The sequence below is a fragment of the Mytilus californianus genome, unplaced genomic scaffold (genome assembly GCF_021869535.1).
Source record: "Mytilus californianus isolate M0D057914Y unplaced genomic scaffold, xbMytCali1.0.p SCAF_5, whole genome shotgun sequence".
Classification (NCBI taxonomy): Eukaryota; Metazoa; Mollusca; class Bivalvia; order Mytilida; family Mytilidae; genus Mytilus; species Mytilus californianus.
The window spans coordinates 98,453,489-98,467,879 of NW_026262701.1; the positions used below are offsets into that span (position 1 = coordinate 98,453,489).

Consider the following 14,391-nt stretch of genomic DNA (forward strand, 5'->3'; position numbering starts at 1 on the left):
ACATTAGATACACAAACGATCACAAACTCAAGTCTTACCTGGTGACAGTTTTTAACAAATAACAAATAAGAATTAAGTCATGTACTGATATTTAAACTAAATTGTAAATTTGTATAAATGTCACATGATATCTGAAGGACTTCATGATCAATGGAACAAACCTTAAATAAAAGAAATGATTTATTGAACAGTATAAAGTATTTACAACTTTCTTTGACCACTATTAACATTAGAGGAGATGTTTAAATATAATAATGACCATTACCGTTGTGGCTTGTTAGTGCTCGATTCGTACATAGTTTAATTAAAAACGCAAGGGCCGTGTGCAGAATTTCTGCGCCAGCATAACACCGGAATGACATATCAAGGTCATCCGCTGCATAAATTCACAACGTATCATTCCTTCACGTTTGTGTAAAAGTGAAATCTTAACTTTTTAGTAATTTATATGCAATATTTCAAATTTATCGATTTTCATAGATTTTCAAGAATAAAACATAAATATCTATATTCTATTTATTTATTTATATATCTATACACTTAAACCTTATTTTGTCCATATATATGTTAGACTTTAGTTAGTCATAGCTTCGAGCTTAATAGTAAATAAATAAAGGAACCTGTATAAAGCGGACCCTCTGGTAAAAAGTACAGAATAATGATCACCCTTGACTTCTCTCATTCATCAGTAGAATCCATGCCCCAGAATGACGTCCGTTTTTTGTTGTGCGGGACATATACATGCACCGCCACGTCAGATTGGAACAGGGACGATTAATGTTATATGCATCTTTTATGGAGAGTACCACACTCCTTCCCTTCTAAAACACTTGCAAAAACCTTTTGATGGGTTCGTAGATGGCCTGTTGTGAAAGATACAATGTCTGCCCCTATATCCAACATACCCTCACTATCCGCTCTAAATCGCGGTCGACCAACTCGCAGAGCCTAATACCTACTGGAATAATTGTTTCAATTTGTCAATTTCTTCTTGTCATGAATATGCATAAACTATTTGCCAATGGACGTTTATCAAACCGTGGCAATAATCAGTCAGTCAAAAGCACATAGTCTTACGCTTAATGTGTCGTCTCTTATTCACGTGCTCCTATTGGACCCGTTTCCTCTGTAGCGGTTCTCCTGTCAACGTATATTGTTTCCACCTTACAGAAGTTCCCCTGGAACATTTGTTATTTACAATGCCATAATATCTGTTCCAGTTGGAACAATATTCTACATCCTTTATTCCGTTAGGAACAAATACTTTAATACCTGAGTGTCTCATGGGCAAAAAAGGGGGGATCCCGCTTGTTTTTTTGTCATATCACAGTATCCCGCTTAGCGTTGTAATAATAACGCTTGTAATTTCACGTGTCCCGGCTGACCTCGTTTCCCGTTTTCACGCACAATAATTTGACTTTCACTTTGACAAAAAATCGGCCAATCCCGCATCACGCTTAGACCACAATAAGACCCACATATTTGTTCCAGTGGAAATAATATTACAGAATATTTCTTTCATTTGGAACTTATATAATGAAGGGACTTCTATTTCATGACATTCTCATGTACTTAGTCGATATAAAACCGCCCTCTATTAGTGGAGTTCTTCTTTAGCTTAGTTGGTAGAGCGATGGCTAACTGTAACAGATGTCACAGTTTGAATCCCGTCGCACAGTAATTACTTCTGGAAGACAAATCATGATCTCTGGTTACACGTCTAATTCCTCCCTCAGTGAAGACTTGCGACACTGATTTCTGATTAGCATTTATATTAATTGGTTTTAGTGTGATGTTATCAAGTATACATTTATAAGCTTCTTTTATTTCAATTGTTGTTTGATGACACAGCATCATCGTGATGGTATTTTTCCATTACTGATTAACGTAAGAAGAAGAAGATCAAGTTATGTTATTTTGTAACTCTAATAATTTCACAGTTATCGTTCTTGAAAACTGTTAACAAGGTAGATCAATGTATTAATAAGTGGGGTCATTTTCGAGGACTTTACATTTAAGCTTTCGTTTATTTAAGAACACTTCGTCAGTTTACAATAAATCCATTCACAAGAACTTTATTTACCAAATCGATTATTTTTTTTTTAAATCGACAGGCCAACACCAATTAATAATAGTAAACATCGGGTATATAAAAGTACCTGTATGTGTATGTAGAGATTACTACACTGTAGTGTATTTAGTGGAAACACCGAGTGCTGAACCATTATAAAGGTAAGATTTTGTTTTTGTTTTATAATATGCTTTCTAGTTTTACTGTATCAGCGTTAATACGCAGCTATTCCCACGATTTCATATCGAACCGATGACCACATTAGTGGTCTCATACTAGTAATGTCTGTTGCGAGTGCTGTGTGGCTTTGGTTCGTCTTTGGAAAATATGGGGGCGACAAGTAGCTCTACCCATAGAGTAGGGTCTGGGATGGGGGGAGGAGGGTCTTTCATTTTTGTATTCTTTATTTTTTTAGGTATTTTTTCTCTATTCTTTATATTATTTGCTCATTATTCTCATTCTTTATATTTTTGCCTATTTTTCTCTATTCTTACTTTCTGGGTCCGTTTTTCTGTAGATTTGTCCCATTGTTATCTATTCTGTAAACGCCATCGAGAGCATTATAGAGCAGCCCAGTGCCGCATCACCAGGTGACGATGGAATGTTCTGGTCCCGAGGTTATTACTATAGAAAACCTTGTCGTGGACCATAATCTTGAATGCGTGACGTTTGTGGTCAATGCCATGCTTCATGTACGTTTAAAATTTCTTTTGTATATTTCGTATAAAAGAAGACGCCTGTCGCTACAAAAGGCGGATATAATACCCGTTCCAATCCAACTCCAACCCATTTTAGTTACTTTTGTAACGTGTACACAGGGTAAGCGTGTCTACCGTCATTATACTGGATACCAAAACTTCACAAAACTCCGTATAAAGAACGATACATAGCTGGATCATCAAGATGTACAGTAAAAGATGGCCTTCAAAAATATTGTAATGAGATATATTCAAGTGGTTTCAATCAGATGTGGATTCTCAAAAAATGTATAGATCTACTGCTAAATCTTTGATCATAATCTCTGCAATTTTGCAGCAACATTAAGACCTTTGATTTTTCTACGCTTCTACTATTCCCCATGATCAATTGAAAGATCGACATCACCATCTCATTCAACAGAGCTTTTTCTATAAAAATGTGAATCTTAGATATATATTTCTTGTTTTGGGTTATAATAATTCTTATTTTGTGAAGAACCACACTGATTCTATCCGAAAATACACTGAAGATAATATTATCAAAATGCTGGACTTTTTAATCGACAATATATTTGTTGAGTTTGGAGGATTGATATATCAACAGACAGTCGATATTCCAATGGGTACTAATTGTGCACCCCTTCTGGGCGATTTGTTTTTGTACTCGTATGAAGCAGAATTCATTCAGAACCTTCTAAAAGACAAAAAGAATCAAAGTAATGAAGTACTGAACATCGGATGACCGCAAGTTCTGGTGGATGGTCACAAGCACTTGTCTCAGAATAAAATCACATCTCTATACCTGAAAGTTAGGTTAAGGTAGATAGATATATTTTTTCTGAGACAAGTTCGTGTGTGAATGATGAATAAATGACAGGAATTCAACCTCACCGTAATAACTATTATATTGTAGTGATATAATTATTTGTTATCAGTATACTCTGGTTTGTTGTTATATATTATATTTATATTTGTATAATAGTTATATAAAATTTTCGTCCATTTGTATATCATTCTTTTCTACTCTTCGAATGATAGTGCAGTGCAAGTGCATGGTGGACACTCTTCGCAATAATTCGTTTTTTCTAATAAATTGGATTTGAGTAAGCATTCATATTTGCCCGCGTTTGTTACAAAACATTCTTGAGATATTCATCCACATGCGTTAACACAAATTTTCGGTATTTTTGATTTGTTATTGATATATATATTTCTCACGACAAAACATTTTCATATCATTTATCTATGTTCTTAAAAATTATTTTCATGAATATTTATTGATAAAATTAATATATAACAAGCGATAAGGAATTTTATTTTGCACACGATAATGATCCGCGTAATTATACGGTTATCAATCAAAAACGAATGTCACGTGGGTAGAAATGTCTGTGGCAACAAAACACCGGAATGCCCTCACGGCCATCCGATGTAAAAAGCACCTTGCGAAATTCTTTAATTTTACTTTCAGATATATTGATGATGTCCTATCACAGAATAACCCATATTCCAGTCAGTACTTGCATCTTATATATCCCAGTGAACTTGAAATTAAGGATACTACTGATACTAGAAGGACTGCTTCATACCTTGATCTTTTCCTCAATATTGACACAGATGGACGACTTCACACTAAAATCTATGACAAACGGGATGATCTCAACTTCCCAATTATCAATTTCCCATTTCTCAGCAGTAACATTCCCTCTGCCCCGTCGTATGGTGTTTACATATCTCAATTGATACGATATGCTCGTGCATGTTCACACTATACGGACTTCATATACGTAATGTGTGCTCTTTACGCAGAAACTGCTCCAATAGAGTTATGCGGAGGAAAGATTAAAAATTACACTCCGTAAATTTTATGGACACCATCACGAATTGGTTGATCTATACGATGTGTCTGTGTCTAAACTAACTAACGATATTTTTACCACGTCTTAGTGGTATAACATCTATGTCGTCTGTCTGCTAAGTACCGAACGTGACTATTCCCGAATATGACTGTTTTGCATTGCTATACGACGTGTCTCGGTAATTATACATGCAACATTCATGTATTTAGTTATGATGTTTCTTTTGTGGGTTCGGTTGGATGTTGTGTTGTGTCTTGTCGTTTGTGGTTTGAATTCTGTATTTTCGGTACATTTCACATGTGTCTTATTTGTCAGTATAGTCGAATTAATTTCCATTTTCCATGGATAAAGTATTGTGTTAGTCCAAATAATTATGACGTCGTCACAGCATTAATTTAAAATAGCCTTTCAAGACCGTCATAATCATGATAATTAATTGGACTAGTATTGTGAAAATAATTGTGAATTTTTGGATCTCGTTCCATATAATTGTAAAATAAATTTCAAGAATACATATACGTCACATGTTTGTGGTGTCCTGCTGTCGTTAATGAAGATGTGCGGTTTACATGTTGTAATGTGCTATTATTCTTAATTCTAATATGACGTGCTTCTTTCGCTTTGTAAACAACACCGTGATAAAATTCTCGATATATCTATACTTAGCGCAGACTCAGAGATGTGCATATTGGTAGCTGTTACTATTTACCTCCCACGTAAATCCACATGTATCGTAACCTATGTGCAAACACTATGTCGATTTCGTTGTGTTCAAATTGAAATTGAAAAAGAAACTACAGAACCGTTATTCCTATTTAACAAAAAGAATTAATTCACAAGAGCTTAAAAAATGTATGAAATCAAAACAAGATAAAATTCCGCGAAATTTCATGAATAATCTTGGCGCATTAACGTCATGTCCTAACATGACGTCATACGAATGAAAACTCTCAAGCTGATGGTTTTCCGTTACGTATACGCCCTAAATTCGGATAATATTGTATTAAAATGGAGTTTTCAGGTATGTGTTGTTTCATTTTCTATTCCATTGCATTATTTGCACATTTGTGGATTTTAGCAAGTCAACATGGCGGCTCACTCCTTAGTTACGACATGTCAACTCTGGATTTGACAGTAAATAGTAGCCAACGAAAAAAAAAAGTTTGGGTTAAGAATTATGAGAATTGAACACATTTTTTCTAGTGCTTATTTAAGAAATAATTCATGTAAGACTTAGATTTATTTGAAATTTGTAGCTTTTATCTTACAAGGGGCAAAATAGAACAGCCATACACACGGCAATCTTACCTTCGCTTCAGTTTTTAAATAACCGTATTTGACTTGTCCTATTAGAATCGAAATAACTCATGAAAGCCATAGATTTGTTGGACATTTACACATGGCCTGGGCCGTGATATTCGTTAATTTTATCCCTCGCTAACGCTCAGGATAAAATTCGAATATCACGGCCCAGTCCATGTGTAAATGTCCAACAAATCTATGGCTTCCATGAATTATTTCTTAATTTATGTGTTTCTCTGTGCTGGGTGTTCTTGCGTTTGTTTTTGCTGTGTTCTTATCACGTTGTGTTGTCGTTTTGGCGATATTTTTTAACATTGCTATATAAGCAGGAGTTTTGGTTAGCCATAAAACCAGTTCAACCCACCATTTTTTCTTTAAATGTCCTGTATACCAAGTCAGGAATATGGCAGTTGTTATCAAATAGTCCGTTTCTATGTATGTTGGCGTTTGTTTTTGTTGCACTTCAGTGTTTCTGTTGTCCAGTTGTTTTCCTCTTATAGTTGATGTGTTTTAGTTTGTAACCCTGATTTGTTTTCTCTCAAATGATTTATGACTTTTGAACAGCGGTTTACTACGGTTGCCTTTATTTATTATAGAAAAGGTTCGTTACCAGCTTTATACTGGATCCAAAATGTTCTATTTACAAAATATATGAATTATTCACCAACTAGTTTATATCCATCAAATTATGTCTACGAACTTAAATATATACAACTGCTCTTGCTGTAACAATTAAATTTATCTATAGTACATTAATCATTCCACCTTAAAATATATACAAATGATACAAGTGTGTACAAATACCAATTTGTCCTTGGTCAGGGACAAACTTGTCATAATGGTAAAATTTAGTACCCTACAATCTACGACTTGTCTTGATGGTACATTTTGGTACCCTACAAGCTACGACTCGTCTTATACGGTAAAATTTAGACTTGAAAAACTACAACCTGGACAAGTCTTAAAGAACAGGCACCAACCTCGTCCTTTATTGCATTACAATCACGAATGCAATTCCAGATTAGAGATTACCATCTCTAATAATCACGTACCGTACGTATCATGGCCATCATCTTGAACTTCGTAGACTTCAGACGAATAACACTAAACTGTCTGGAAGTGTTTAACGACCTTGACTGGATGTACATCCCTCGCACTGTCGGTAACACTAAACCGGAATACGGGTCGGCTTATAAACGATTATTAGGTTCATTCCATTATTGCAGAAGGCATGTTCCCTTTCATTCTTCATTGTTCATCTTAAAATTTCCTTTCGAACACCCCTATACATTTGACCTGACCTAAAATTAACCCGTCAAATATCTTGTTCATTTCTATGTTTTATCTGAGTATACCAAAACGTAATATACGGTTGTTACCAAGTGGTTACTATTGTAAACTGTCTATACTTAAATTCAGTAAACATCACACTTTTAATTTCATTTTCATTTAATATCACTTATTTCATGATCAGCGCCTCTATTTAACCTTTCTTTTCTGATCGGGCGTAAAATATAAGCAATCAATCACTTTACTAATCTTCGGTTTAATCACCGACCAGATCAAACTAAATGCTTTAAGATGGGGTTTTGCTGCTACTTCTTCAAGCACGTTGTATTTTGGTGTTAGAACTAAAATTGGTCGGCTGGGATTCGACATAATGCGTCCTGTATAATATTAATAGAGTGATATGCCTCCTATTGACGACCATTTATTTGTGAGCTACCATGTAAAACAGTGGGGGTCCAGGATTATGAAAGGATGTTTTTTTGGTAAACGTACAATATATTTGTATTTTTTTTAATTTTCACATTGTGCGTATTATACCTAGTTTCCTCACATGGAAGGGATGCCTCCTTTAAATTGGCCACTATCAAAAAGTCCTTATCGGTCCAGAACAAATCAGGGGTATATTTATGACCTTTTCATGTTTTAGACAGGAATACGCAAGTAATATTTGCCGCTGAGCGATAAATATTAATCAACCAATCAAACCGATTGAATAATTTCTTGATTTTGTACATTGTACGGAATAGATTTTTATTTTAGATAAATAAACCACAGTTTTAAAGGATGGACGTTTTGTCTAAATCAAAAAAAAAAAAAAATTAATGCGAAGTACAAGTAATTGTACGAAATTTCGAATTTTGAATATTTAGACCTCGTTGAACTGCATCTGAATATCGAAAAAGTTATTTATGTTGCTTTTATCCTTCAAGAGATGCAGTCAATTGTTTTTGTCTATGTTTAAATTACTAATATGTCACCTCATTTTTCAGAGTGAATGTAAATCATGTCTTTGATACAGTTCGTCATCTGTTCTCTCATCACAGTTGTCTTTTCAAACAAAAATCAAATAAATACAGTTACTGTCGAAACTCCATCAGGACTAATCAAAGGTATTCAGAACACATTTTCAGAAAATGGAGTCCAAGTTATCGAGTTTCGCGGAATAAGGTATGGAAAGGCTCCTATTGGTCATTTGCGATTTCAGAAACCGATACCGGTGGAAAAATGGGCAGATACATTTGATGCTACTAAATTTGGTGCTGCTTGTCCGCAGACGGAAATGAATTTTTCGGGATATGTAAAACTTGAGATGTCCGAAGATTGCCTTTTCCTAAATGTTTATGTTCCAAAGGTATTGAACCCACATAGAAAATTATCTGTTATGGTTTGGATCCATGGAGGTGGACTCACTATGGGACATGCGCATGACTATGATGGTGGGCGTATTGCAACACAAGGAGATGTTATAGTAGTAACTATTAACTACAGATTAGGAGTTTTTGGATTTTTTGCCTTAGCTCATCCAGCTGCGAAGGGAAATTATGGTATTTGGGATCAGAAACTTGCTTTACAATGGGTACATGATAATATCGCTGCGTTTGGAGGTAATCCTGATTCGGTGACAATTTTTGGAGAGTCTGCAGGCGGATGGAGTGTGAATGTACAAGCAATGATACCTTCAAACAAAGGACTGTTCCAGAGAGCCATATCTCAAAGTGGTGCATTTGATTTTGGAAGGCCATTTACGTTGAAGCCTAAAATGCTGAGACAATATGCCGAAGATTATGCAAACAAAACAGGATGTATATTGGACAACTTATATAAATTTACAGATTGCTTAAGACAAATATCAGTTGACGAACTAATTGATATAACAAACCCAATAAAGACAAGTCCAATTGACAGAATACCACTTGAAACAACCAGTTCGGGGGTTGTTGATGGCGAACTTTTTACCGACAATCCGTTTAGACTGTTAAGCGATAAAACCTCAGATGTAGCAAACTTTTTCAAATCTATTGATTTCATGGCTGGAACAACATCTAATGAAGGGTCTTTGCTGTATATGATTGCTTCGCCATCTTTTCAAAAACATTTTGGATTTAATATAACTGAGGGGATACCATCCAAAGTTGCATGTGTTGGCATCATAGCACCATTTGTAGAAGTGTATTTAAACAATTATCCTGCATTCAAAACGAAACTATGTGACTTTTACACCGTCGATGGTTCATTTGCCGAACAAGGATTGAGGGTCTCAGAATTATTTGCCGATTTATTAATAACATATCCCGTTGTAAGAATGTTGGAATATCATTCGTCATTAGGGGGTGAAACGTGGCAGTACAGATTTTCCAAGACATCTCCATCTCCACTAGGTGGACCTCCACCATCTTGGTTCAAAGGGTCAGGTCATGCTGACGAACTCATATTCATGTTTTCCAGCAATCCTTTTGTAAGCCCTGATGCTTCTCTGTCTGAAGATGAAAAAGAGCTGTCGAAACATATGATTAATTATTGGACTTCATTTGCGAAATCTAGGCAAGTATACTATTTTGTAGTATTAACAAAACGGTTAATGAACATTCACTTGATCCAATAACTAAGCTGATGGTTATCGAAACTCATTTGAAATGTCCGTCAGGCAGGGTTCACCTGACCTTGACCTAATTTTTTTTATGGTCCAGTGATCAATGTTAAGCTTTTTGGTGTATGTTTGTTTCATGGATATTAAAAGTTAAGTTCGTTTAAAAGAATAATTGTAAAGTATAGTATATAATTATTTATACATATTCGTCTGGCATGGTTCATCTGCAATAGAACTCATTTTGGACTTTAGTGGTTCTATGGTCAAAGTTAAGTTAGTTTATTGTATTAGGCCCGTTTCTCAGGTAATAGGTCAATTATATTCACTGTATTATAGGAGGACTGTAAGGTGTACATGTCCGTCTGACAATCATTGGTCGGCGTTAATTTTCGTTATTACGTCCGTTTCTCATATACTAGAAGTTATAGACCCATCTATTGTGTACTGTGTAAAGACGATTGGTTGTTAGTTCACGTCCTTTTTATAGGGTTCATCTGACCTTGACCTCATTTTAATTGATAATTGTTCATTGTTAAAGTTTTCGTAATTTAGTCCGTTTCTCAGATACCATGATAAATAGTTCAACTATTTTCGATGTAAAGAAGTAATTGTAAAGTTAAAATGTATTACAGGGTTCATCTGAGAGAGATCATCTGAATTTTGACCTCATTTTAATGGTTAATGGTCAATATTTCGTTTTTTCATCAGATCAGTTTCCCCAGGTACTATAAGTAATATGTAAACTTTATATTCGGTGACGAGAATGAGTGTATGGTGTTCTATCCGTAGGACAAGGTTCTTTGACCTTAACCTCATTTTCGTGTTCGTAGATCAATGTTAAGTTTTCGTAATTAGGTCATTTAATAGAGAGAGTTTTGCTATAATTCGGCGTAAAAGATCTTAAGCTATGCATTTGGTGAAAAGGATGATTTTTAGCTGTACATGTTCTGACATGGTTTATCTGTTAGTGACCTCATTTCATGGATTTTTCTTAAGTTTTAAGCTTGTTAGGTGACTTTCAACATAACACTCAAACACAATTAATAAAGCAGGCGAATAATATAAAAAAAAACGCGTGAATGTTGAAAGAATATCAACTCAATTCAATTTAAATGCTCATTTGATATTAAATTATACAGCTTATGACGTTTAACATAAAAAAAAGAAGCATCAGTTTCTTTGAAATTAAGATTTCATTCTAATAATAAATGTGTTTCAGGAATCCGAATGAAGGAGGAGAGCCAGTAGAATGGAAAAGGTTCACTCTTACAGACAGAAATTATGTGAACCTTGATGTCCCCATCAGCGCTGAAAGTTTTATGTCATCAAATAGTGTGCAATTCTGGACTGAACTATATCAGAATTATGAATTTGAGTCGTCTGGTGGCCTTAATGAACACGACGAATTGTAATATAATATTATATACGAATCTTCCGATTCGATGCATACGTTTTGTATTTAGATCTCATGCATGAAATAAAAGAATTATTGTATGATTTCTATTTTCTGTTTGACTTTTAGCTAAATTTTCTTGGCTAGAAATATTTGTATAGCCCACCTATGATAGTGTTGACATTGTTTTTCAGTATGGCCGTTAGTCCGTCCGTCTGTTCCGTATCAAGTTTAAAGTTTTGGTTGAAATAAGTTTACCATGAAGTTGTGGTCACATCATCTTAAACTGTTTACACATGTTTTTTTATAATGTGAACTTTTTAAAAAAATATATCCCAAATAAGGGTTTTGACCCAGATTTCGCGATTTACTGAACATGGAAATGAGTTGGTATTAGCGGGGCATGGTTTCACACGGAAACGTATTCTAGGTTACGTTTGTATTAGGTTTTAAATGAATCGCTGCTTGTTCAGTCTGTCATACAACCATTAATATAATCTGACTATTATTAAATACAATTAATCATTCATATCTATCAATCAGCTTTGCTTTGTTTTGGGTACTGTCAAGCAACTCTTCATATACCAACCCTGTTAAATCTTCCCTAATAAATTCATCCAAATCCAAAATTAAAGCATTTCCAATTTATAAACATGGCTACTCGTAGTAACTTATCATTTGTTTGTGCGATGCAACATTAGTTTGAACAAAAACAAAATTATCACTGCAAAAACAGTCAATCAAATAAACACAAAGCAGTGTAATATATCTATGCAATATCACACATTATACCAACCTGTGATCCCGATTGATATTAAATAATTGTTTTGGTTGTTGTGAACAGCCGATTATTGTCTGCCTTTCCGATTGCCAATGCAATACAATGTATTTTGTAATCGTGTACAGCAGATGTGAGCGCCACGTATTTTGATCTGTGTCACCTGTTGCATCTGCCGTACCGATAACCGGAAATAGGGTGGGAATATGCTGCGTTGATTTGAGCCATCGACACATACTATATTCCGCAGATGTCGGACAAGAAATCCCATCTATAATACACCCATAGATTTATCAATGCATTGTAACATAACAAGCCTAACAACCTTAATATAGAATACTGACTAAACGGGTTCTATAAGACGCTTAAGCATAGAACTAGAAAAAAAAATCCAAAATATAACGAGTGAAAATGCACGTGTTTTAACTTTGTTGATTCTGTAAAACAACCATTGATATCAAGCTACTTAGCTTTGTTGGTGTGTCTGTCATAGAACCAATGATATCAAACATGGTTTGTTAATAAAACAGAAAATGAATCGTTTAAAAAATCGTAAAAAATACCGAAGATTAGTAGCAAGCTAGTAGTATTGATGCAGTGATAGTGATATACTAGTAGTCTTATTTCTGCTTTGTATCGATCTGATGAGTTAAGCCCTTTTCAACTGATTTACACCACTGTCCCAGGTTAGGGAAGGGTTGGCGCCTTCAAACATGTTTAACCCCGCCACATTATATATGTACCTGTCCCAAGTCAGGAGGCTGTAGTTCAGTGGTTGTCGTTGGTTCATGTCTGTCATACTTGTTTTTCGTAAATTGTTTTGTTATAAATTAGGCCGTTAGTTTTTTCAATTGAATTATTTCATATTTTTCATGTTGGGGCCTTTTATAGCCGACTATACGGTATGGGGTTTTCTCATTGTTAAAAGCCGTACTCTTGCCTATAATTGCTTGCATTCACTTCATTTGAACTTTGGTGTATAGTTGTCTCATTGGCAATCATACCACATCTCCTTATTTTTATTTTTATTATGATACCTATTACAATATGAACGACACGGGGTTCCTAGAAGAACTTCCATTAATTACTCGAGTCGAAAAGTTCGCAAACTCAAATATATAGACCTTGAACGGTTTAGAGCATTAACATAAAAATAGACCGAAATAAAACAGACAAATCAGTCCAAAGTCAACTCTGTCTCAGAGAGTTGCAACATTAGTTTCCGAACAAATTAATACCTTATTTCAAAAGTGAAAAATAACTTTTTATATGTATGTAGTTCAAACTAGAACAGTAAAAACATTAATAACGAGGCGTATGGTACAATCAGGGACTTAAATTTGTTTTACGGAGTTCAGTGCGCCTTACATGTTTCCCCAAATAACGTTTTTATAAAAGTTTGTATTTTAAATATAAAATTTTTGTTATTAGCGCACACACACGTATATATTTGATTTGATAATATCATTTGTCCCGTTCGTGCATTGCATTCTAGATTTCGATGTTTTGTCTCACCTGCAATGAATTTCCAGAATGCGAGACATAGGGATATGCTCCTTCCGTCGGCGTCCGGCTTTAGAAAAGCATTTTTTCAGATCGTAGAAGAACAGTATTCCCCCTAAAATAAATATGCCATACCCAAGTATCATCATCAATTTGTCCTCGAATAGTTTACTGATTTTGCCTTCCTTTCGTGTACAAATGAACATTGTCAACATTGAAAACTTCCGGCCGTTTGAAGCGTTACCGTAGATCGTTGATATATATAAGATAACCAAAATTCGTAAAAATTTCAAGGAGATGTTAGTTTTAGACCAAGACGTAAAAAATCTTTATTATCCGCAAATTTTATATAAGTCATATTTTTCATAGCTTTGAGCGTTCCTGATGAAGGTAAATCTAGAAAAAGCGCTTCGGACGCATGACATTATTTAACGTGTTGTTTTTTATTATTTTTTTCAATCTACGACTTAGGGAAGTAATTTAATAGTCTGAGGTTTATGTATGTCCGTTGTCCGTCGTCCTTGATTCCACTGTCATGGTTCAATGACTGTATAAAAAAATACTTAGTTATGCAAGCGCATTGGACAATTGAGTTATCTGTCGAGATGCTATTTTCGTTGCTAGTCAAGTGATATCCTACAAATAGTTATAATATCTTACACATTCTTTTAAATTGCAATCTTTTGGCAGTTTTTACACCAAATATTCGTTCACAATAATCATTCACCTCACTTCCAAATTATATGCACACGACATTTCTCAAAACTTGATCGCATTCGAATGTCTTTGGATCAGCTTGCTTTGTCTATCAACTTTCTTAACTATACTTAAGGTAAATACTGTAAAAATAATTTATTACTCCAGTTTTGGATTTCAATTAACCTTTGTCATATAGTTTCTACACATGAAG

The 14,391-nt window shown here is 34.6% G+C and overlaps 1 protein-coding gene across 1 annotated transcript; it reads left to right on the forward strand.

Annotated features, from left to right (window-relative positions):
- The first annotated feature begins 1,986 nt into the window (after nucleotides 1–1,986).
- On the forward strand, nucleotides 1,987–11,304 carry LOC127700357 (fatty acyl-CoA hydrolase precursor, medium chain-like). The gene is made up of 3 exons (XM_052203791.1): nucleotides 1,987–2,232; nucleotides 8,210–9,761; nucleotides 11,027–11,304. The coding sequence occupies exons 2-3, from the start codon at nucleotides 8,224–8,226 to the stop codon at nucleotides 11,217–11,219; spliced, it is 1,731 nt and encodes a 576-aa protein (XP_052059751.1). The 5' UTR covers nucleotides 1,987–2,232; nucleotides 8,210–8,223; the 3' UTR covers nucleotides 11,220–11,304.
- The last annotated feature ends 3,087 nt before the right edge of the window (nucleotides 11,305–14,391 follow it).